The sequence below is a fragment of the Aedes albopictus genome, chromosome 3, assembly GCF_035046485.1.
Source record: "Aedes albopictus strain Foshan chromosome 3, AalbF5, whole genome shotgun sequence".
Lineage (NCBI taxonomy): Eukaryota > Metazoa > Arthropoda > Insecta > Diptera > Culicidae > Aedes > Aedes albopictus.
Genome location: NC_085138.1, coordinates 229,615,086 through 229,640,441, shown reverse-complemented (window position 1 = coordinate 229,640,441; position 25,356 = coordinate 229,615,086). Strand labels below are relative to the sequence as shown.

The window sequence follows — 25,356 nt, the reverse complement described above, 5'->3', positions numbered from 1 at the left end:
ACACACAGGGGACAGAAAAAAAGGTCGGGACAGGCAAAACTTTCTCTTCAAGAAATGTATCCAACTACACGCTCAGAAAGCCCGTTCTGATAAACGTGACCAAACAAACGCAAATATAAGAACAAGCAAATATACACCGTGATCTGGAACTAGTTCCAGCTGTCAATATGGGCGTTCTAGAAAACGTGAAATCTAGTTCACGGTGTACATTTCTTATTGTTGCTATCGTTGCTATTAAAAGCAGCAGCGAGGTACATCGAATCTTTCAGCAGGGCAGTCAAACTCATGATGGTTTGTCATGTCACACGCTATAAAGCTATAATTTATTATTAATTAATCAATTCTTATACATAAAAATACAAACTACTTACAGCTTCGGTGGTTTTCGCCTCGGAACAATAAAGTTCAATTCCATCCGTACGGCTTCTACGTCTACTGAATAGCAGACATCAATAAGCACCGATTGCAAAGCAAAAAACCACCGAAGCCCGACATATACCCACGTAGTGAACACAGCTGGTATTTGGTAGAATTACGTCAGATTGTGGAAGAAAAGCGTCCATTTTTAGTATTTTTGTCAGAAACGCATATTGTTGATGTGAATGCATTCAATCAGTATAGTATACCGGGATATAATGTGGCTGCTTGTGTATCACATTCGAGACACACTGGCGGAGTTGCTATTTATGTCAAAGAATCAGTTCAGTACAAGCTTCTATTAAACGAGGCTTGTGAAAGCAATTGGCTCTTAGGCATCGCAGTTTTACGTGGCATGAAGATGGGTAATTATGGTGTTTTATATCACTCTCCCAGTGCTAATGACCAGCGTTTTATTCAAATTTTGGAAAGCTGGCATGAGACGTTTTTAGATTCAGGTAAATGTAATGTACTTGCTGGCGACTTTAATATCAATTGGTGTGACAATCCGAATTCGAATCATTTGAAACAGCTAGCAGACTTTTATAATTTGAAACAAAAAGTAAATGATTTTACGCGTATTGCCCAACACAGCAAAACTTTAATTGATCATATTTATTCAAATTTTGATACTGTAAATGTTGTTGTAAGTCCAGAATTAAAAATAACTTACCATGAAACTGTAGTAATTAATATTGACTTTAATGACAGAGAGGATTGTAATGTTGTAAAATTAAAGTGTTGGAAGAAGTACTCAAAACAAGCACTTTCGAGTCTTGTTGCAAGAGGTGTGGATGTTCAAGTTCATACTAACGACGGTTCTTTAGATCGGAAATCAGCTATTCTAACTGACGTCTTGAAAACCTGTACCAATCAACTAGTCGAAAATAAAGTTGTTACATTAAAAAATACGAACAGCTGGTACAATTTGGATCTACTGCGTCTTAAACGCAAAAGAGACAAATTGTACAAAAATGGCGTAGAAATGAGCATTTTAGAAATTGGCAAAGGTACAAGGTCGCGCGCAATAAATACTCGCAATTGGTTCAACAAACTCGTTGCGAGTATGTTCAGAGGAAAATTGATCAGCATCAAAACAACAGCAAAGAGTTATGGAAAATTTTAAAGTCATTGTTAAAACCTAGTATATCAAAACCGCGGTCCATAACCTTCAATGGCACATTAGAGGAGTCTGAACAAGTTATAGCGAGTAGATTTAATTAATATTTCGTCGATAGTGTTTTATCTATCAATAAATCAATTGAATTAGTAGATAAGCCTGATGAAATACAACAGCCGATTAGCATCAATAGTATATTTGAATCTTTTCACCCAATAACTTTGGAAGAACTAAAAAATATTTGGTTTTCTATAGGCAAAACGGCTGGCGTAGATAATGTAAATGCGAAAGTAATACAGGATTGCTTTGATGTCATTGGACACAATCTGCTGGACCTGATTAATGAATCGTTACAAACTGGGCACGTGCCGCACGTTTGGAAGGAATCCATAGTGATTCCAATTCAAAAAGATGCTGGAACGATTAAAGCCGAAGAGTTTCGTCCCATCAATATGTTGCACACATTAGAAAAAAAATTGGAACTTGTTGTAAAAGGCCAGCTGTTAGCATATCTAAATAGTAATAATTTGCTAATACCAGAGCAATTGGGATATCGGGAAGGTCATTCCTGTGAAACCGCATTGAACTTGGTGCTAGCGAAATGGAAAGAAAATGTAGAGCGTAAAGATACTATTGTTGCAGTTTTTTGGATCTGAAACGCGCTTTTGAAACGATTTCTCGGCCCTTGTTGTTGGAAACAATGAAGCGCTTTGGAATGTCTGCATACAGATGGTTCGAAAGCTATTTGTCTGACAGAACTCAACGGACTGTTTTTAATGATTCGATTTCGAGCCCCGTGGTTAACAGCCTAGGCGTGTCACAGGGGAGTGTATTAGGGCCCGTTTTATTCATTATGTTCATCAATGATATGCGACGAGTCTTACACGCAGAAAAATGGCGCTTGTTTAAAACAATAAAACGCATGGTTGATTTTCAAACTGAGAATTTACTTATTCCAAAGTTATATTTAATTGTTTTCATTCAGAGTTTATTGATGAAAACAACCGATTACCATCATTTCATATAATGTCAAAAATTTCATTTGTTTCAACAAAATAAAAACCATAAACATGGTCCGAAAGCACTCACACATCTATAAAATGCTTACCCCAACATCGCCACAACGAAGAAGGTGCAGCAAATCCATCACACCAACTTCCAAGTGCAGCTTTGGCCGTGATGGATAAAGCGCAGGTACTCACGACAGCATCCACAAAAAAGTTGATCGGTTTCGCCTTTTTTTGTCTTTTTCTAGTCGTTCTCCTCGCCATCCGCTTACCGACGATCTAAAAATAGATTTCCGAGCTGCCGCAGTTGCTGCCGTCACCAAAACAATCACATTCCGGGTTTGTTAGTGGCAAAAGTGAAATCGTTTGAATCAATCAATTATTTGGTCGGGGTTCTGCTAAACCGAACCAAAGACCATTTTTTGAAAAAAATAGTTTTCTTAACCTGGATGAATAATATGATGATCTACCTTCAGTGTAAAAATCCAGTAATTCTATACAGCTCTTCGTGGAGTAAATTCACAATTTCTGTTTGGCAGAACATACAAAAAATGAAAATGCACCCAGCCAGAGTGAACTGTAAACCATTTCATAGATTCAGCGAAATATTTTAGTGTTGATCTAGATGATGAACATTTAAAGTTTTCTTCATCGCCATCATATTTCTAACGTCTAACCGACTCATAGTAACAATCTGTGAGAGAATTGAACACGTAATAAGAAATACGGGTGTTGCAGGATCTAATTATATGTCAATGAACCTGATCGCCGTTTTTCCAAATCACATTCAGCCAGAGTGAACCAAATCCACTGCATTTTAGAATCAATTTATTCTCAACAATTCAAAAATCAACTGGTTTTAAATACCTGCGTTATGTCGATACACCTTATACTGATACTTTAACATAGGAGCCGTCATTGAACAACAAGGATAGTATTGTACGTGCAGTTGAAGCCCGGAATTTTCGACTAGCGAAGTTGGATTTTTCTCCAAATCCGTGCGTCGGACCTAACTTCGGAAGTGGTGCGCTGTATAGCAGACCAGGTTTGCTATACAGCGCACCACTTCCGAAGTTAGGTCCGACGCACGGATTTGGAGAAAAACCCAACTTCGCTAGTCGAAAACTCCGATTTTCAACTAAATTGAGAATAAGAATAATAAAGATTGAAAAAAATCATACACTTGGTTCGCTTTGGCTGAACGAAAAATGGCGTTTTCACGAAAACCATCCTTGAGAAGAATGTTTAGAACTTGATTCTGACTTAACGACTGACCTTCAGCTAGGTAAAATTACCGAGAGGTAATGCGCTTGATTATCACTCAAATGATCCAAGTTCGAATCTCTTTCGTATTTTCGTATATTCGACCAGCATAAATTTGAAGTACACAAATTGCTACACTTTCACATCTCAAGATCTCAGGACATGCAAGGACATCATTTGACATATTTAATCACTCTTGCTCTGTGCCTGCACAATGCATGGCCTATGAAAAAAAAAAACATGGGTGGAAATTGCTGAGCTGGGAGGGCTTCCGCCGTTCATATTTCAAATTATTTTGAGACCTCCATGCTACTATACTATACGCGTCCTCTCTGATTCATGTTGAGGATTATGAGTGATATTTACTTCAACTTCAGACGATGAAAAATCAATCCGACTGGTTTTCTCTGAAACAAAGAAACACAGTCAGCCACACTGAACTATCTACCATATTCCAATGTTTTTTGTTCAGCCAGAGTGAACTGAGTGCAAAGTACTGAGAAATCAAATGTAATTATATCAATGATTTCAAATATTTTACATGTATTCTTCATCTCTGATGGTTAATAAAGGCTTGTAAGTTACATGTTTGCGGAAAAGTTTCAAATTATCTTAGCTGTTGTTTATTTGTGAGTTGTTGAACTTTAAACTTAATTATCTCGGAATAAACTTTTTGGCGCTTACTTCGGTTTAGCAGAACCCCGGCCATTTCATGTTTAAAAAACCATATCTCTGTTTATTTTAACAAACTGTCAAAAATTTCGACAAATGAAAATATTTGTAGTATGGAACAGTTCAGTTTAAACTAGACATCAGTTTATCGCTATAGTAAACTGAAAAAGTCGGTTGATTTGAACTAGAATTTAATTGTGTTTACAATTTATTTTTCTGCGTGTACGGTTTTGCGATATTAACCCTCGAGCAGTCGCGTCTTCGACTACCTGCAACGACACTACGTTCACGCAGTGTATCACAAGCGTGCATTTTTCATGGTGCGTGTACTCAGTACACGACGCGACCGCTCCCGGGTTAATGTTTTGCCGATGATACCGTGATATTCATTGCAGCAAAAGATTTGAGGGAAGCCGTTTCATATATGAATGCAGATTTACTTTCTCTGAGTAAATGGTTGAAGTACAAACAGCTGAAATTGAATATTAGTAAAACTAAATTCATGGTCATTTCGCGGAGTCGAGTTAACTTTGAAGTCTCTGTAGAAATTGATGGTGAGACGATTGATCGCGTGCGCGAAATTAAATATCTTGGCGTGATTATTGATGACAGACTAAAGTTTGACGCTCACATCGACAATGTCATCAAGAAAATAGCCAAAAAGTATGGTATTCTATGTCGATTAAAAAACGATTTGACTATTGTTAGTAAAATACAGTTGAACAAATCAATCATTTCTCCATACATTGAGTTCTGCCCGTCCATTTTGTTTTTAGCTAATGAAACACAAATATCAAGGCACTTCCTCAACTTTTTTGTTGGACGCCCTTCAGTGGTTGTCAGTGAAGCAAAGAATTGTGTATTTAACGTTGGTTTTTAAATTAAAGAATGGTATGCTGTTTAGATATTTGTGTGACCGAGTTGTAAGAGGAAGTGACATTCATAGTTATATTGCTGTGTGCGTTCAAGATGCAAACGGTGCCCAAATGTGCTTTAAACGCGGTAACACAGTGTTACCAAAGGCAACCTAGCAACCATAGTCAAAACCATCGCCAACCTAGGATTCAAAAGCTCCCACTGACATCGGGTTACTTGTTAGAAAATCTTACCGCATTTGGTGTTCCCGCATTTGATATTTGCATTCTGAATGCACACAGCAATAACACTAGAAACGCGGATCAAATACGAACACCCCACTTTTTGCATGGTGCTTCACAAAATTCCTTGTACTATAAAAGTATAAATGTTTTCAATTCGATGCCTGACCACATCACGAATGCAGCAACTCTATCACAGTTTAAGAGACTATGTATTTCACACGTAAAAGCTGCTTTTTGAACAGCTACTCCGTTGACTTTTTATTCTTGACTAGATTTTGTATCTTGACGAAGTTTACCAACGGATATTTTTGTGGACAATTTATATTTTGTAATAGGAGGCACGAACAAACTATAATGGTCGCCCCGATGATGATGATGGATTTTATATTTGTTGACGTAGTATTATTAACTGAACTTATTTTGTGTAGTCTACAAAAGTTTGAGTCTCGCGCGCGTTGACAGGTATAAATGACATTTTTGTATTTATTTATCATATGGAATATTTGTACTGTTGCAGGATTCTGTAGATTAGTAGTGAGTTGTCTAGTTGAATGTCGGGAATTTCTTGAGAATGAGAATATTGCCGACTGTTTTGACATCGCGCGAACGTTATCAATCCTCGCAATATTTTTGATTTTTTGATCTTTCATGATCACTAGTAACGCTTGCAAACATCTGTAGTTGAGAGCAGCAGTATTTTGAAATTTATTTTTTTGCTGTATAGTATGACAAATTATAATGTTGTTTATATCTGTAATAAGAATCAGACCGTATTTAGTTTGCAAATCTGATTTCATTGATCATTATTAATAATTATCTTAAAGATATATCGTCTAGCTCAATCCTTTCTAGGGGTATGTGGCGGGACCATCATCATCATCATCATCATCATCATCATCATGAAACAGATAGTCCTTCAGTCCCTTAACATGATACAACAACAATTCGTTTATTGTTACCCAATGATGAGTGGAATATGTGAACAGCTAAGAGCTGCTTCAAGATCCCCAATTTTCAAACGATTATTCTGAAAATTCATATTTGTTGTGTTGTGCCCCTTTTGCAGGAAACCGACGATACAAGGTCTAAGTACAACGTACGCGGGACTTTTTCACACAATCAAACAGTCTACCGTACGTACCGTACGTAGGCAAAACTTAACAATATCGACAATGCAACCGATTCCATATCTTCCGAATGAAATCAGTGAACGTGTTTCATAATTACCACAAAGTTCATCGACCAAATCAAAAAGAGTAACCATATTATAAGAAACAAATAATGAAAAGCCAGGCCAAACACAAATGTTTTGGCAACAATCCATACGGGAGACCATAGACACTAGTGAGTAGTTTTATGTTATGTAAATGTTATATGTTAAGTGTTAAATACATTTTATAGCGACCCTTGAAAAAAAGCCACCACCCTTCGGTCGAAGCATTGAGAAAGTAGAAAACAATCGTGCTCGACTTAAAGACTAAGAGAGCCATCCAAAACAGAAGTATTCTATTTCATTTTTAGATAGTTTTTTTTTATGAATTGAGTCTTCAAGCTTCTTGAGCTACAGTATACAGAGTTTTTATGAAACTAAGATCGAATCAACCTATTTAGCAAACTTCTCGCTTGGGTTTCCCGCCAGTGCCGGAGAATCAATCAATATGTCTAGAAAATAAAATCTTCTAAAATCGTTACTGTACGCAAGAAGTCAATCATCACCCGTCAAGTGTCAGCCGAGTACCTAGTTCACTTTCTTCATCTTGAGTGATGATATTTAAATTATGGGGCTGGAAGCGGTCTGAATTGGTTTGCAAATAAAAAATAACTTTTTGCTTCGCCCCTGTTGACAGACTGACTTACTGACTGACTGACTGACTGACTGGCAGAGCTTTTGCGCCGACAGCTAACGTGGTAACATGGGCTGCCACCAGTTCAGCCCGTGAATGCCACCAGCCAGCACTAGGCCATGGAAACACACTTCCGAACTTTGAAGGGCAATCAGCAATGATCAATCAAAAGATGAATGGAATTTTATTTTATATTTATGGGATGAAAGACGCGCGTCCGTATCGAATGAGAGAGGCTTCGATCGACCACATAAATCACACACATCATTGAGGAATATGTTATTGAGTAATTCCATGCCTCCATTGAGGCCTGGATGTGAAGGTTGAAGGTGTAGTCTTTTGAGTCGTTTTGGCACTCCTTCGTTCTTTCGTATTTCAAGTCAAGTTCAAAAGCCTTGCTTTAGTTATAAAAACTATCAGCACATACACTGAAGTTTTTTTACGCGGTTTTTTTACGCGGTTTTTTTTTACGCGGTCCGTCCTAAAAAAAAACTGCGTTATTTCAAGACCCGTCGTAAAAAAAACCGCGTTATTTCAAAAACCGTCGTAAAAAAAATCCGCGTTTTTTCAAAAACACGCGTAAAATAGTCAGCACCACATCCAACGTGACTTGACTTTTTTTACGACGTTTTTTGAAATAACGCGGTTTTTTTTTACGACGGGTCTTGAAATAACGCGATTTTTTTTACGACGGGTCTTGAAATAACGCGGTTTTTTTTACGCGGTTTTTTTTTACGCGGGACCATTACCGTCGTAAAAAAAAACTTCAGTGTACTCCAATTTATATTTGTACATGATGATGTAAATTACAAACAAATACATAATGTAAAATATTTTTCTATAACGGGTCTTTTCAACTTAATTAATGGTTTTATTTTGTTTGTAGTTTTCAATACTTACTTGTACACTTATTTTGGTGGATTACGATTCGCTCCGTTGAGCCTACGCCAAACTATTTGTTGAGCCGCATACCGGCTACTAGCATCCGGATGGCATTCTTCTCATTCGTGATTCGCCGGAATTTGGTCAAATCCAACAACCATTACTGAGTATAGAACTAGCATTTAATTTAAAATACACATAAATAAAAAAAAAAAAAACAACCATTACTAATGTTGGCATCCTGAATGGTAGGTACTTATCAATTGCATCGCTGTTACTGCCATCTGTTTCATGGATATACTTCTATAAACTGTTGATCCCAAATTCTTTTGATTGCAAGATAATCAGCCGAGTCAATGTTCGGACTTCTGTAGGACCTCACATTTACAGCACAGACAAATAGACGTCTCACTCTGCTCACTTTTTAACGGTTAGTTCAAATATTTTGTAGTTCGCAAATCGTTGTGTTTTTACATGTTTACATCGTGTTGGAAATCTACGTCCAAGGTAACCAAATCAGACTTCCGTTAAAATAAGTTTCTGGGCCGACCGAGAATCTTTACATTTGCCATAATGAGTTTCTGTTTGTTTAGTTCTCCATGTGTGCTTTGTATGAAAACAAAACTGTGGTCCTGTAACATTCGAAAAGAGAAGAGCAAAATAGATGCAGTCATAAATCTAAAGGCATTGATAATTCTCAAATAAAATAAGGTACCTTCATTACGAAACATGTTTCGTTCAATTGAACATTCGTACTACCTCGGTGCATATACATATATACTGTATGAGTATAGGATAAAACTTTCTACTTTATCCAGCTTGATGAATGAGGTTGATTCCTCATTCTACCGAGAAACAGGCGAAAAATTTGCAACACATAAGCCATAACGAGCACAAATAGGAGCCAATGTGTGGTGGTATGTCTGCTCCGTTCAAGCCTGAGAAAAAAGTAGCTGCAACTTGCCACCGGAGAGCAAATGCCCATGGTCATAGTCAGCAAGCATTTTATGGTCAAAGTTAGGGTAATTTATTATGCAGTTTCCAGGGAAATGGTCAGCTTTGCTAAACCAATTATTCACCGTTACCAGTGGGACTTGTTGTTGTCCTCTCTCTGGCCTGTTTATTTGGACTTTTGCTTGTGGTTTGCCTATTTTGACCCGCAGGGAAATGCTGTCGGTAATTGCCGTTGGGAAAAAGTATTGCTTACTTACCTAATCCAGTGATAAATTGCCAGCTGCAATGAAAAGACAAAAAATTAGCATGACGTTTTAAATGGCCTTGCAATCGTTAGTTGCTTTTCCGTGATTGACCATATCAATTGAAATTGCACAGATAAGGGACTTGACTGGTTCCCTCCATCCTCCGTGCACATTTCTTCCGATGCCTTGATTATAAGTGCCTGTATTCTCTGCATCACTCATGTGTTCGTCGAAGTGCTGCTTCCACCTTTCAGCTCACGTTGGTCCGTCAGAAGGCATCTATCATTATCTCGACACATCTCAACTGCGCTTCTTGTTGAACCAACCGTTACTTCGACTTGGCTGCTGTAACTGTATTTCAGAAGTCATCTAGAGGAGCCAGGATCTCTAACATGAACAATCATTGTAGGCGATGTGGAGGCTGAATCCATAAAGGCGCAAGCCTGCACAAACTCTCCCAAGTGTTTGATTTGGTCCGGGAAATTCACGAACAACAAGCACTGGACGCGAGACTGAAGATGCCCGGCCTTCAAAAAAGCCACAGCTAACTACTCACAGTGCAGGTAACGCAGCTGAACCTGCATCACTGGGGGTACATTGGGTCAACATAATAGATCTTCATCCTAGGCGACAGCTCAATTTAGCCTTGACCAGAACCCAGACCAGATTCCTATCGACTTCTTTAATTTCCTTGTTAAGACGCCATGAGCCTCTGGGTTTGCCTCTGCTACGAAGTCCTGTCGGATTCCAATTCAGCGCTTGCTTGCAGATTTCATCCCCGCTACTTCGTAGTGTGTGGCCGAACGGCCTTCATATACATCCTCAAATTGTTGTTGATTTCGGTTTCTGATGGCATCGTCGATGGAGCTTAGTACGCGAGATGCAGTTGGGAGGCCATCAAGGCTGGCAATGCGATTCAGACCTCTTGTAAGGTCCTTTTGCCTCTTTTCATGCAACTCCGATCCCTACCTCCGAGTGGCACCGGCCGGGAACCTTAGGGAAGAACGTGTAACCGACCCCGGTGGGAGCTCTGGTCGTATGCTTACAGGGACTTGCGATTGGAAACTCGGTACGTGGAACTGCTGATCTCTTAATTTCATCAGGAGCCCCTGCATACTTGCTGATGTACTGATGGAACGCGGGTTCGGCATTGTAGCGCTGCTGGAGGTGGGTTTGGGCAGGATCAACGGTGCGAACGTTTACAGGTAACCGTACACACGAGCTGGGAACAGCTTTTATTGTGATGAGCGATATGCAGGAGCGCGTGATCGGTTGGCGCCCGATCAACGAAAAAATGTGCAAGTTGAAGGTCAAGGGTCGATTCTTCAGCTTTTGCACAATAAACGTGCACAGCCCACACTCTGGAAGCAGTGATGATTACAAGAACGGATTCTACGCTTGAACGAGAGTACGATAACTGCCCAAAACACAACATAAAGGTCATCATTGTAGACTTAAACGCACAGGTTGGCCAGGAGGTGGAATTAAGACGGACAATTGGAAAGTTCAGCGCCCACCAGTTGAGGAACGAAAACGGCATACGACTGATTGATTCGGCCGTCTCTAAGAACATGGCGTAGCACCCATTTCCAGTACAGCCTTATTGTTGCACCTGGACATCACCACAGCAGACGGAATACCAAATCGACCACGGATGATTGACGGACGGCACTTCTCCAACATTATTGACGTCAGGACATATCGTGTCGCTAACATCGACTCTGACCACTACCTGGTGATGGGAAAAATGCGCCGAAAATTCTCTGTTATCAATAACGTACGGTACCGAACGACTCAAGCAACCGGATGTCGTCACCGCATACGCGCAGAATCTCGAGGCTGTATTGCCGGGCGAGAACGAGCACAATGAAGCCGCTCTCGAGGATTGATGGAGTACGATAAAAGCATCAACAACGCAGTGGAGACCAATGTTGGGTATGTGGAACGGAGCCGAAGGAACGATTGGTTCTACGATGATTGTAGAGAGATTGTGGAAGAGAAGAACGCAGCGAGGGCGGTCATGCTGCAGCACGAGACCCGATAGAACATGGAGCGATATAACAGAACGCGGAAACAGAAGACCCGTTTCTTTCGGGAGAAAAAGCGCCGCCTGGAAGAAGCAGAATGTAAACAAATGAAACTGCTGTGCCGTTTACAAAAAAAAACACGAAAGCTCTACCAGGAGCTTAACGCATCCCGCAAATTCTTCGTGCTGCGAGCCGAAATGTGCAGGGATAAGGACTGACGGACGTGAGGTGATCGAAAGGTGGAAGCAGCACTACGACCAACACCTGAATGGTTCAGAGAACGCAGGATCAATGCAGCGGGAGAAATGACAACGTCAGTACAGCAGGGACAACGAGCCAACACCCACGTTAGGGAAGTTAAGGAAACTATCCAGCAGCTCAAGAACAAAAAGTCGGCTGGTAAGGATGGTATCGGAGCTGAACTCAATAAGATGGGTCCGGAGAAGTTGGCCACCTGTCTGCATCGGCTATTAGTTGTGAGAGCTTCCAAGCGATCACAATTGAATGCCGCCTACAAAGTGACATCCCAGACCATTTTCCGTCGTCTTTCACCCAAAGTTAATAAGTTTGTGGGAAGTTATCAAGTCGGCTTCGTTGACGGCCGCTCGACAACGGACACCGTCCGGCAAAACCTCCAAAAATGTCGAAAATACTAGGTCCCATTGCACCAGGTATCAGGTATCAGAAGGCTGGCTCCAGAGGCACGTTATCCTCCATTTGGGACGTTTGTGCCATCGCCATACATATGAGCCTATTTCATCATTTACCTGAGGGAGAATGGGACAAGGGATGGGAATTGGGAAAAGGAAAGGTGATGAAATAGGAAGGGGTGCCCTATAAGAGGGAATGAACGCATAAGCGCAACGAGAGCTCATAGCTCATACCACAACGGGGTTAATCAGTGCCCTGAAAAGGACACTGTAAAACGCATAAGCGTAAAAAGAGCATGTAGCTCATTGGAGGTAGCTTGCGACGTCATGCGACTTTCAATATGACATAGAAAGGCACGTCATCAAAAGCATCCTCAATATTCAAGAAATCACCTTTCTTGAAAACGTATACATCTTTGTGTAAAAGAGTCACTGTGGACATCCCAAATTGGGAGACATGTGAGTTCACATGAACAGGCATGTTAGCCAGACGAACATCACAGATGTGATAATCGACAATGCGTTTCGAGCATTTCAGAAAAAACGACGTAACCAGATAAATCTGGAACTTATTCCTTCTTTTTACAACGCACGCACCCTTTCGGGATAAAACTACAGAGTAATTTCACGCCATGAAAATACCCAATAGAAAACTACAAGAGTTCAAAACATGTTTGAAAAACTCAAATCCCTCTGGAGAAAACTAGGACAAAGCCCCATTTGCTCCAGGAGATTTGAAGTAAGCAGAGCTTTTTAGTGCCCACTAAATCGATTCTATAGCTACAATCCTCGGGGTAGAAGCTAAAGATTCGTAGCTATACAAAAGACTGGTTTATCCGAAGATATTTAGAGCTTGAACAGGTCCGAGTTCCATTCAGGAATACCTCTTGCGGTCTGCACAGATCGCAGAGGACAAGCTTCTTTCAAAGCAGTAGATATGGTATACCACAATGAAGTGCGTTGTAATAACAAAACCATAATGAAACTCTCTTAGAGTAGCAATGGAAGCGAGTTATCCATAAAATGTGATCGCAACCAATTATTACAGGTTCCCAAGCTTGTTGAGCAGGGACGCCTGAATACGCAAAGTTTGCGAAGGAACACTCTAAAGTGCAAAAAGGTCAAATGGAGAGTCCTCATCTGACACATGCCAAACAGTCAACTCATGACAAATTCTGCTCATGCAGAGTTGGGTTAGGTGCAATTCTATGTTAAGTTAACCATGAACTGTACTACCTAAGTATTCCATCAAACTGAAGCATCTCAAATCAATGTTTGAGCTACTTCAGATGCAAAATACCAGCGAAAAGATGCTGAAAACAAGAGCTTGCTTGATGGCATCCATAAGGAAAGGTTGAAACATTCTGTTAACGTTATTCTAAAATATAGCATGCTCGAGGCACGACAGTTCATCTATAATGAAAAAAGCAAAGCTGGGTTCACAGAAAACCTTACTTTACACAGAAGTTACCTTACGAAAATGAACTTTTTGAAGTAGATCCACTTGGGCTACATACGCTTTTTACGCTGAAAATTGATCTGAGGTTTCCTTGCCGTAGCCACTACCCAAACTAGACAGGATTACACTCTTCACAATCACAGCACAAAAAGGAAACATCAACGACGAACCAAATCGGTGTCAATTGAAAAACGCCAATGGCGAAAACGCATTAAGCGAACCCATATAGGCAGTAATGTGAGCTAATTAACAACATTTGAATAACCCCGCCCTTATTTAGCCTCAAATTTGAGACTTAAGAAGGGCAAGTGATTATCTCGGAGAAACGCAAGGTCCACTGCACCATTGCTCCGGTTAGCGCAGTAAGGGCGTAATACTGTGGAGGACGCCCTAATTCTCCACAGGCTCCGTTTGTGGTTAGGTTTTTATTAGACCCCCCTAACCATTCATTCTTTGGCACGGTAAGCATAAAGCCGCATAACACCGTGAATTAGGGGTCACCTATTTAGTGGACTCTTACCACTGGATCAGGCGGTCCGTAGTGTTATTCTCAGCCAATTGAGACAACCGCTACCGACACTACACAGCTATCTAGGCTGATCGGGAAAAGAAGTTAACATTGATGGTCAACTTCCGAACGAACCCGAACAGCCGGCAAGTTGTGAGAGCTTCCAAGCGATCACAATTGAATGCCGCCTACAAAGTGACATCCCAGACCATTTTCCGTCGTCTTTCACCCAAAGTTAATAAGTTTGTGGGAAGTTATCAAGTCGGCTTCGTTGACGGCCGCTCGACAACGGACACCGTCCGGCAAAACCTCCAAAAATGTCGAAAATACTAGGTCCCATTGCACCACCTGCTCATCGACTATAAGGCGGCGTACGACAGTATCGACCACAGAGAGGTATGGAAAATCATGGACGAGAACGACTTCTCCGGGAAGCTCATTATATTGACGGAGGACGGTGTAAGAAACTGCGTAAGAGTTCCGGGCGATCTGTCTAGTTTGTTCAGGGATTGCGACGAGGTGATGGACTCTCATGCCTGCTGTTCAACATCGCCATTCATTTCATTTACTTAGTTCACATCAAATTCATGATAATACTGAATCAACAATTTGCCGCCATAATACTCGATTTGCAGCTGCAGCTCTCCATCCTCGGTCACGCCCAACACTCGCCAGATCACGCTCCACCTGGTCCGCCCATCGTGCTCTCTGCGCTCCACGCCTTCTTGTACCAACCGGATGGTTAGCAAACACCAACTTTGCAGGGTTGTTGTCCGGCATTCTTGCAACATGCCCTGCCCACCGTATCCTTCCAGCTTTGGCCACTTTCTGGATACTGTGTTCGCCGTAAAGTGCAGCGAGCTCGTGGTTCATCCTTCTCCGCCACACACCGTTCTCCTGCACACCGCCGAAGATCGTCCTTAGCACCCGTCGCTCGAAAATTCCGAGTGCTTGCAGGTCCTCCTCGAGCATCGTCCATGTATCGTGTCCGTAGAGAACCACCGGTCTTCAACATCGCCCTATAAGGTGATTTTCACGAATCCCGGCCAATTTGTCTGTTTTGTGGGTAACATGAATATCAAGCACATGTTCTGTTGTGCACATGGATGTCAAAGCATTTTCAACAGTGATTTTCAACATTTTCAACAGTTTCAACAATAAATTTTATTGCTAGAACATTTGCTTGTCCAGCTACTGTAAAGTTGGAGGAGTGCATAGCAGTTCCTCCAGTTTCTAGAGTACTGAAGAGGATAATCGTGGGGTTCTTCCCTCGTCATGGTCTGAGTCCTTGATTGCCTTTCGTAGGATCGCTGGAGGGCGAAGGGTCACCTATGAGGAACTTGCAGATTGCCCAATGTTTTAGACTGGAGATTGGATGCTTTAAGATTGCACAATGCTTTAGCGCAGGTAAGGTCCCAGGTCCGGAAGGAGTTAGGGCCTGGCCTTAAAAGTAGCTATTGCAGATGCTCATGGGAAGCTCAGATGAAAAAAATGTACTACGTTTGGCTATGTTCTTCAGGCGGCGAATTCGATGAGTCGATGGCCGTTTTCGTTCGTGAACTGATGGGGACTGAATTACCAATCGCCGATCTTAATTCCTCGTCCTGGTTTACATGATCGTTTAGGTCTTCTATTAACATGGTGTCGTGACTTGGGCAGCGTTCGAGCTGCGCATAGAATGCGTCCTTCTCTTTTTTTTTAATTACTTAACCTAAATTAAAGCTCTTTTGTCCACTAGGGCACTGCGTGAGCGATTCCAATCGGAAGCTGTACTTTGTACAGCGCCTAAATGTATTCTATTCTAATTAAACTATATCGAACTGGTATCCATTGCGCTGCTTTCACTTTCTACTCTATCATGGTAGAATGATGACCACGGGATGTTGATGTGTGACTGTTGGCTGTTAGTTGATGTGGTTGGTTGTCCGGGTTCGTTTGAGCCATGGGCTCAGAAGAGGGTCAGTGCCAGCTGCTCTCAGGGGGAAAGAGCAACTGACGAAAGTGCCGGGGCTGGGATCAAACCCATGACCATCCGCTTATGAAGCGAACGTGTTGATCACGGCCCCGACGAACGTCCTTGTCTTCTGTCTGGTGTTTCCAGAGTGAGGGCTGCGCACGTTGATTAATCGATTGATTGAAGAATCGATCGATCCCCAACCTGAACGAAGTATTTACATTCTCTCGTCGATTAGCAATCAACCAATCACACACCACTGTAGATCACGCATCACGATTAAAGTAATTCGCAATTCATCTGTGTTATAGCAACTATGGAATGTCGTTGCTACCATTCCGAATCAGTAGATCGGGGAATCTACAGATACTCTAAATGGCGTTGAGAGACCTGCAGGTACACGTACCAAGCCTCCAATCGCAAGCTCTTATTGGTCGCTGGGGTCGTCACCATTGGTTTCGTCATGGAGTGTTGTGTTGCTGACTAAACGATTCAATTTTGTAATGTTGGCTAATAGGGCCGGGTGGACACCAATCCCCAACTGTTCGAAGCACTATGCTGCACAGTTACGCTTAGAGTCCTTCACTCGAACGTTGAACAGCTGCCCTTAAGATAGCAACATACGCTGTTGTGAGCCGCCCTTAACCTGGGGAACAGACGCTCAGTCTTGCAGGAGCACTAATGAAAAAACTTCAATAGAGTGTACAACAGATACATCAATGCGGTACTACATACCGAGTATAATCCTTTGTCGCGAGTCCGTTATACAAATACAAACACAAATACAAATAAGATGGACATCGTGACATTTATTTTTTACTTAGTTTACATAATTATTTAAAGGGGCTTCATTTTAAACAGTTTCAATTTTGCATGCAATCATTTTTGTCCCACCCCCCAATGCCGGGTCAGCAGTGCTGAAAAATTCATTTCGTAATATCTAAATTCAATCACCTACAGCTCATTTCAGAAGCTGAACCTGAGAATATGATATATGAAAAACTTGTGCGGCTGGACCAGTTCTGCAAGAAAGTCACGGAAAAACCCCTATTTTTCGAATATTTGATGTAAATGTCACGGACTACATTTGAAAAATGCCAAATGATATTCACCGTGAATATCATTGAGATTTTTCGAAGGTAGTCCGTGATATTTACCATAAATATTGGAAAAGTAGTGGTTTTTCCGTGACTTTCTTGCAGAACTGGTCTAGCCGCACAAGTTTTTCATATAACATGTTCTCAGGTTCAGCTTCTAAAATGAGCTGTAGGTGATTGAATTGAGATATTACAAAATGAATTTTTCAGCACTGCGGGTCAGTGTGCAAAGCGTGAACCTTTTCCCACCAAAAACAGACTAAACTTATTCAAAAGTCATCATTACTTGCAAGTCAAACGTCACGTCGTCAAGTCATCAAAAAACCTCATTTAGCTAGCCGTAATTTTGCTCCATTTCTGTTTGAAGACAAATACTAATATTTGGAGCTTTATATCCATTTCTCGTTGCAGAAACGGCCCTACTCCTACCGGTGGCTGCTGTGACCTTATCTACGAGCACGAGCAGCCACAAAAACAACATGACCGCGGGCGCGGGTATAACTGGTGGCAACCGGGGCGGCAGCGAGCACATCCAGCAGCAACAACAACGGTTGCGGAGTCTGCAAAACACCTTCCACGAACATAAACCGACGACAGATGGGTGAGTATCCGACAAGGATGATGACGCTGCTGGCGGTCAAAGCACGTTTCGGTCGGTTGTGCATGCTTTCACGGGGAAGGGATTCTGACGGTGCGGTGGTGGGGGGACTGGGGATGTATCAAACTTGAGGGTTGAGAGAGGTTTTCAATTTCATTCCTTTTTCAATGAAACTTATTCGTGTTGAAAGGGTTAGGTCTCGTGTGCTTTATAAATTGAGCGAATAGTGCACGTGTTTTGACTAGCACTTCTGGACATTTGAGTTGAATGTTTGAATGCACGAAGATGAATAGGTTTCTCGCTTCAGGTTCATATGGGCGTAGCCAAAGTGATCAATTTTATCTTAAGTTAATGATCCGGCCGGGATAATGTTTCTTCGATCACTGCACGTACACCCATATGTAGCTAAACGCGAGATACATACAGGTAATCTTCGATATAACGTACCCTCGATATAGCGAATTCGATATAACGTACATTTTGCTTCGATATAACGTACAATATTGGAAATTAGTATTTTTCCCACGAATAACCGTTAGATAAACTACGAAATCATTCAAATCAATGTTTTGTTGCAGCATTTGCCTTGTTACCCAGAATTAGCGCAATTTGGGGAAAAAATTAGTGTACGTTATATCGAAGCAAAATGTACGTTATATCGAAGCACAAAAAACGAAATGACTTTTTCGTCAAAACTCAAGTTTTTCATTATTGGTTTTGTGAATTTCTCCGAAATCATTATTTGGAATTAATTTCACGTCGAATACATCAATACTAGCATAAGAAATATTAAATTTTTCTCTGCTTCGATATAACGTACACTTCGATATAACGTACAAAGAGAAAACTTTTTTGTACGTTATATCGAAGAGTACCTGTAATAGGATGAACCAACGTTGCATTCAAATTTGATCACATTCACTCAGATCAAGATTTTTCAGGTTCCATTCGAGTTTCATACAAGGAAACATTTTTTTTTTTTGCTAGTTTCTCGCTCTTATAAAGTTGAAGTTGATATTTTGGTATTTTCTGAAACTAAAACTAACTAGTAATTATTAAAAATTTCATCGTTGTTTGGCATTCCGATTGCTGGATAAATATTTAGGAAATTTTTCAATGGAACTCCGGATAATTGAGAGCAGTCTTTAATACTAATTGTTGAGAAGATCTAGCAAACTTTTGAACTTCTATATTTCTAAGGCGCAATTTGTTTTACTTGAGAATGTTATTCAATCCAATTAACCTAATCTGGTTGTATACTGACGAGTGGATAAAAGCATTCCATTCAATAAAAACTCAGAATCCACAAAAAATGGTTGAGATGTTGCAGATCTGGTATATTACACTTAATGAACAAAAAAAAATACGTATATAAAATAGCACAATCTGTACTGGCTTTTCGAGTCCGTATGAAGTTGATCATCAATATTAACTTCTTTTCTCGATCAGCCTAGATAGCTGTGTAGTGTCGGTAGCGATTGTCTCAATTGACTAAGAATAACACTACGGACCGCCTGTTCCGGTGGTAAGAATCCACCAACAGGTGACCTTTAATTCATGGTGTGATGCGGCTTTATGCTTACCGTGCCTAAGAATGGATGGGCGGGGGGGGGGGGGGTCTAATAAAAACCTAACCGCTAACGGGGCCTGTGGAGTACCAGGGCGCCCTCCACAGTATGTACCCCTTACTGCGCTAACCGGAGCAATGGTGCAGTGGACCTTGTGTTTCTCCGAGACAATCAGCTGCCCTTCTTTAGTCTCACTTGAGGCTAAATAAGGGCGGGATTATGAAGATGTTGTTAATTAGTTTAAATTTTCACCTATATGGTTTCGCATTATGCGATTTACAGTGTATTCTGTGTATCCTCGCCATTGGCGTTTTCCAATCGATACCGATTTGGTTTTATTGTTGCTGTTCTTTGTTGTGCTGTTGTTGCGAAGAGTTTAATCTTACCTAGTTTGGGTAGTGGCTACGGTTAGGATAGCTCAGATCAATCTTCAGCATAAAAGAACAGCAACGATCAACCTTCGCAGACTTATGCAAAATAGTACAGCCCAAGATGTCCATCTAGCTGGCAGGACAATTTTCATAAAATCAAAAATAAAGACCGTTAAGTGAGTGTACCAAGTGCGTACCATAGCGTACCTAACGGGATTTTGAACGTACCTGACGAATTCTTAGAAAACAGGTGTTCTGCTGGATAGATGGTGGTTTTTTCGAAAATCTCCATGAATCTTTCCGACGCTAAGGTTTTCTGCATGTTCCAACAGCGTACCTTCCGAATCTGACCTCCTTTTTTAACGTACCTCAAAATTTCCCATACTTTCTTACATAAAACTTTTCAAATTACATTATATGTTTAACAAAACAGCTTCATTGCATTCCTTGTAAAATTCTAGGTATGTTTGACCTAAAAAAGTTTATACTTAAGTTCAATTTTTACTAATTTATGGCAAAAAACGTATTTTAAATAGGTTTAAGCAATATACTTGATAAACTCCTGAAAGTATGCTAACCAAGTATCATTACAAATAAAAGCCTAAATGTATGCAATAGGAAAAACACAAAAACAGCTCTAAGAGATAACTGACTGGTAATAACATAACATATTGATTGAACATAATATAAAATGAGAATAATACGAAAATAGATAATTTCGTTGAAAATTTCTCGTAAGTAATATAAATCTCACTTAACTTAACTTAATTTCATCCCAGCAGCATTGCTAGAAGTATAAAATATGTGTTGCAAGTATTCACATTAAACGTACCTCGAAAATAATTGACTTAGTTGAACTAATTCGTGTTATATAAGAGAATAAGTGAAAATTATGCTTCTTCAGAGAAATCTATTAGGTACGTTGCATAAATCTCACTGAATTGTTAATAACTCGACTTGGTATTATTGTTGGATGTATAAAATATGTTTTGCAAGTATTCATATTCAACGTACCTCGAAAATATTTGACTTAATTGAACTAATTCGTGTTATATAAGAGAATAAGTGAAAATTATGCTTCTTCAGAGAAACCTATTAGGTACGTTGCATAAATCTCACTCAATTGTTAATAACTCGACTTGTTATCATTGTTGGATGTGTAAAATATATTTTGCAAGTATTCACATTCAACGTACCTCGAAAATGTTTGACTTAGTTGAACTAATTCCTGTCATATAAGAAAATAAGTGAAAATTATGCTTCTTCAGAGAAATCTATTAGGTACGTTGCATAAATCTCACTGAATTGTTAATAACTCGACTTGGTATTATTGTTGGATGTATAAAATATGTTTTGCAAGTATTCACATTCAACGTACCTCGAAAATAATTGACTTAGTTGAACTAATTCGTGTTATATAAGAGAATAAGTGAATGCTTCTACAGATAAATCTAGTAGGTACGTTGCATAAATCTCACTGAATTGTTAATAACTCGACTTGGTATTATTGTTGGATGTTTAAAATATGTTTTGCAAGTATTCACATTCAACGTACCTCGAAAATAATTGACTTAGTTGAACTAATTCGTGTTATATAAGAGAATAAGTGAATGCTTCTACAGATAAATCTATTAGGTACGTTGCATAAATCTAACTGAATTGTTAATAACTCGACTTGGTATTATTGTTGGATGTATAAAATATGTTTTGCAAGTATTCATATTCAACGTACCTCGAAAATATTTGACTTAATTGAACTAATTCGTGTTATATAAGAGAATAAGTGAAAATTATGCTTCTTCAGAGAAACCTATTAGGTACGTTGCATAAATCTCACTCAATTGTTAATAACTCGACTTGGTATTATTGTTGGATGTTTAAAATATGTTTTGCAAGTATTCACATTCAACGTACCTCGAAAATAATTGACTTAGTTGAACTAATTCGTGTTATATAAGAGAATAAGTGAAAATTATGCTTCTTCAGAGAAACCTATTAGGTACGTTGCATAAATCTCACTGAATTGTTAATAACTCGACTTGTTATCATTGTTGGATGTATAAAATATATTTTGCAAGTATTCACATTCAACGTACCTCGAAAATGTTTGACTTAGTTGAACTAATTCCTGTCATATAAGAAAATAAGTGAAAATTATGCTTCTTTAGAGAAATCTGTTAGGAACGTTGCATAAATCTCACTGAATTGTTAATAACTCGACTTGGTATTATTGTTGAATGTTTAAAATATGTTTTGCAAGTATTCACATTCAACGTACCTCGAAAATATTTGACTTAGTTGAACTAAATTGTGTTATATAAGAGAATAAGTGAAAATTATGCTTCTACAGAGAAATCCATTAGGTACGTTGCATAAATCTCACTGAATTTTTAATAACTCGACTTGGTATTATTGTTGGATTCTCTTGTATAACACGAATTAGTTCAACTAAGTCAATTTTTTTCTAGGTACATTGAATGTGAATACTTACAAAACATATTTTATACATCCAACTATAATAATAAGTCGAGTTATTAACAATTCAGTGAGATTTATGCAACGTACCTAACAGATTTCTTTGAAGAAGCATTATTTTCACTTATTCTCTTATATAACACGAATTAGTTCAACTAAGTCAATTATTTTCGAGGTACGTTGAATGTGAATACTTGTAAAACATATTTTTAACATCCAACAATAATACCAAGTCGAGTTATTAACAATTCAGTGAGATTTATGCAACGTACCTAATAGATTTCTCTGAAGAAGCATAATTTTCACTTATTCTCTTATATAACACGAATTAGTTCAACTAAGTCAAATATTTTCGAGGTACGTTGAATGTGAATACTTGCAAAACATATTTTATACATCCAACAATAATACCAAGTCGAGTTATTAACAATTCAGTGAGATTTATGCAACGTACCTAATAGATTTCTCTGAAGAAGCATAATTTTCACTTATTCTCTTATATCACACGAATTAGTTCAACTAAGTCAAATATTTTCGAGGTACGTTGAATGTAAATACTTGCAAAACATATTTTATACATCCAACAATAATACCAAGTCGAGTTATTAACAATTCAGTGAGATTTATGCAACGTACCTAATAGACTTCTCTGAAGAAGCATAATTTTCACTTATTCTCTTATATAACACGAATTAGTTCAACTAAGTCAAATATTTTCGAGGTACGTTGAATGTGAATACTTGCAAAACATATTTTATACATCCAACAATAATACCAAGTCGAGTTATTAACAATTCAGTGAGATTTATGCAACGTACCTAACAGATTTCTCTGAAGAAGCATTATTTTCACTTATTCTCTTATATTACACGATTTAGTTCAACTAAGTCAATTATTTTCGGGGTACGTTGAATGTGAATACTTGCAAAACATATTTTAAACATCCAACAATAATACCAAGTCGAGTTATTAACAATTCAGTGAGATTTATGCAACATAACTAACAGATTTCTCTGAAGAAGCATAATTTTCACTTATTCTCTTATATAACACGAATTCGTTTAACTAAGTCAATTATTTTCGAGGTACGTTGAATGTGAATATTTGCAAAACATATTTTATACTTCTAGCAATGCTGCTGGGATGAAATTAAGTTAAGTTAAGTGAGATTTATATTACTTACGAGAAATTTTCAACGAAATTATCTATTTTCGTATTATTTTCATTTTATATTATGTTCAATCAATATGTTATGTTATTACCAGTCAGTTATCTCTTAGAGCTGTTTTTGTGTTTTTCCTATTGCATACATTTAGGCTTTTATTTGCAATGATACTTGGTTAGCATACTTTCAGGAGTTTATCAAGTATATTGCTTAAACCTATTTAAAATACGTTTTTTGCCATAAATTAGTCAAATTTGAACTTAAGTATAAACTTTTTTAGGTCAAACATACCTAGAATTTTACAAGGAATGAAATGAAGCTGTTTTATTAAACATATAATGTAATTTGAAAAGTTTTATGTAAGAAAGTATGGGAAATTTTGAGGTACGTTAAAAAAGGAGGTCAGATTCGGAAGGTACGCTGTTGGAACATGCAGAAAATCTTAGCGTCGGAAAGATTCATGGAGATTTTCGAAAAAACCACCATCTATCCAGCAGGACACCTGTTTTCGAAGAATTCGTCAGGTACGTTCAAAATCCCGTTAGGTACGCTATGGTACGCACTTGGTACACTCACTTAACGGTCTTTTTTTTTTGATTTTATGAAAAGTGTCCTGCCAGCTAGATGGACATCAGCCCAAGTGGCCTTGGTACAAGAACCTTACTTTCGTAAGGGAAATTTCTGTCTAGGAAACCTTGTGAACCCGGTGTTTGCCACTTTCAGTAAACATGAAATGGCAAACTCGCGTGTCATGCCTCGAGCCTGCGTGCTTGTCAACAACGCAATAGTTGCTACACTCATCTCTGAACTAACCACCAGAGATGTATGTGCTATCACAATTGATGTATCTGTTGGAAACCTCAGCAGGAAATACATCTATTGTTCTGTGTATTTACCGCATGTTAAACCATCCCCTACGGAAGCTTTCAAACAAGTCATCGCATACTGCACTTCAAAAGGCCTTCCGCTAATTGTTGGCAGTGATGCTAATGCTCACCATATCATCTGGGGCAGCTCAGACATTCACTTGAGAGGCTCCAGTTTAATGGAGTACTTAAGTAGTACAGATCTTGCATTACTTAACATAGGCAACCGCCCAACCTTCATGGTATCTGCTAGAGAGGAAGTGTTAGATATGTCGCTTTTCTCTAGCAGAATTAGTCACGAGCTGACCAATTGGCATGTGTCAGATGAAGAATCTTTATCTAACCATCGCTATATCTTTTTTGAACATTTAAATGTTACTTCGCAAACATTGCGTTTCAGGAATCCTCGGTCAACAAACTGGGATCTTTATACTGATTTGGTTGCAGCCAAATTTCATGGATATTCACCATCCATTGACACTCCAAGTGATTTAGATGATGCCGTTGATACTACAACGACCTTCATCATGGAAGCTTTTGAAGAAGCATGCCCTTTACGGTCTGTGAAGATCACAAGAGGAACCCCTTGGTGGAACTCTGATCTGGCGAAACTCAGGAAACAATGTAGAAAGAGTTGGAACAGACGACGTTCGGCTGTTTCGAATGCTTTCAGGTCGGCTCGCAAGGCCTACAGGAAAGCTCTCCGGTCTGCTGAACGATCCGGCTGGAAAAACCTTTGTACAAATGTTTCCAGCTTGAGTGAAGTCAGTCGGTTAAACAAAATCCTTGCGAAATTTCCGGACGAACGAACTTCGTTTGCCAAATGGCGATCTAACTTCCTCTAATGAGGAAGTTCTGCAATGCTTTTTTAGCACACACTTCCCTGGATGTGTGGATATTACATCTTCAGATGATCCTGATGTCTTTTCTTGTAGTTATGATTCTTTAGCTTCGGCTCGGAGTATTGTAATTATAGAATCGGTTGAGTGGGCTCTTAATAGATTTGCTCCTTTCAAATCTCCTGGGGCAGATGGGATTTATCCTATTTTGCTTCAGAAGGGATTTGATTATTTCAAACATGTTTTGAAAAAACTACTTGTTTGCAGTTTTGCTA

The 25,356-nt window shown here is 39.3% G+C and overlaps 2 protein-coding genes across 11 annotated transcripts in view; both read left to right on the top strand.

Annotated features, from left to right (window-relative positions):
* LOC109400336 (somatomedin-B and thrombospondin type-1 domain-containing protein) overlaps positions 1-25,356 on the top strand; it is a 541,334-nt gene that overhangs the window by 233,107 nt on the left and 282,871 nt on the right. The gene's annotated exons all lie outside the window — the stretch shown is intronic.
* Positions 1-25,356, top strand: part of LOC109405215 (uncharacterized) — a 214,918-nt gene that overhangs the window by 175,198 nt on the left and 14,364 nt on the right. Inside the window, exon 4 of the mRNA XM_029868341.2 lies at positions 17,611-17,800. Within this exon, the coding sequence (XP_029724201.2) occupies positions 17,611-17,800 (190 nt within the window). The remainder of the gene's footprint in view (positions 1-17,610; positions 17,801-25,356) is intronic.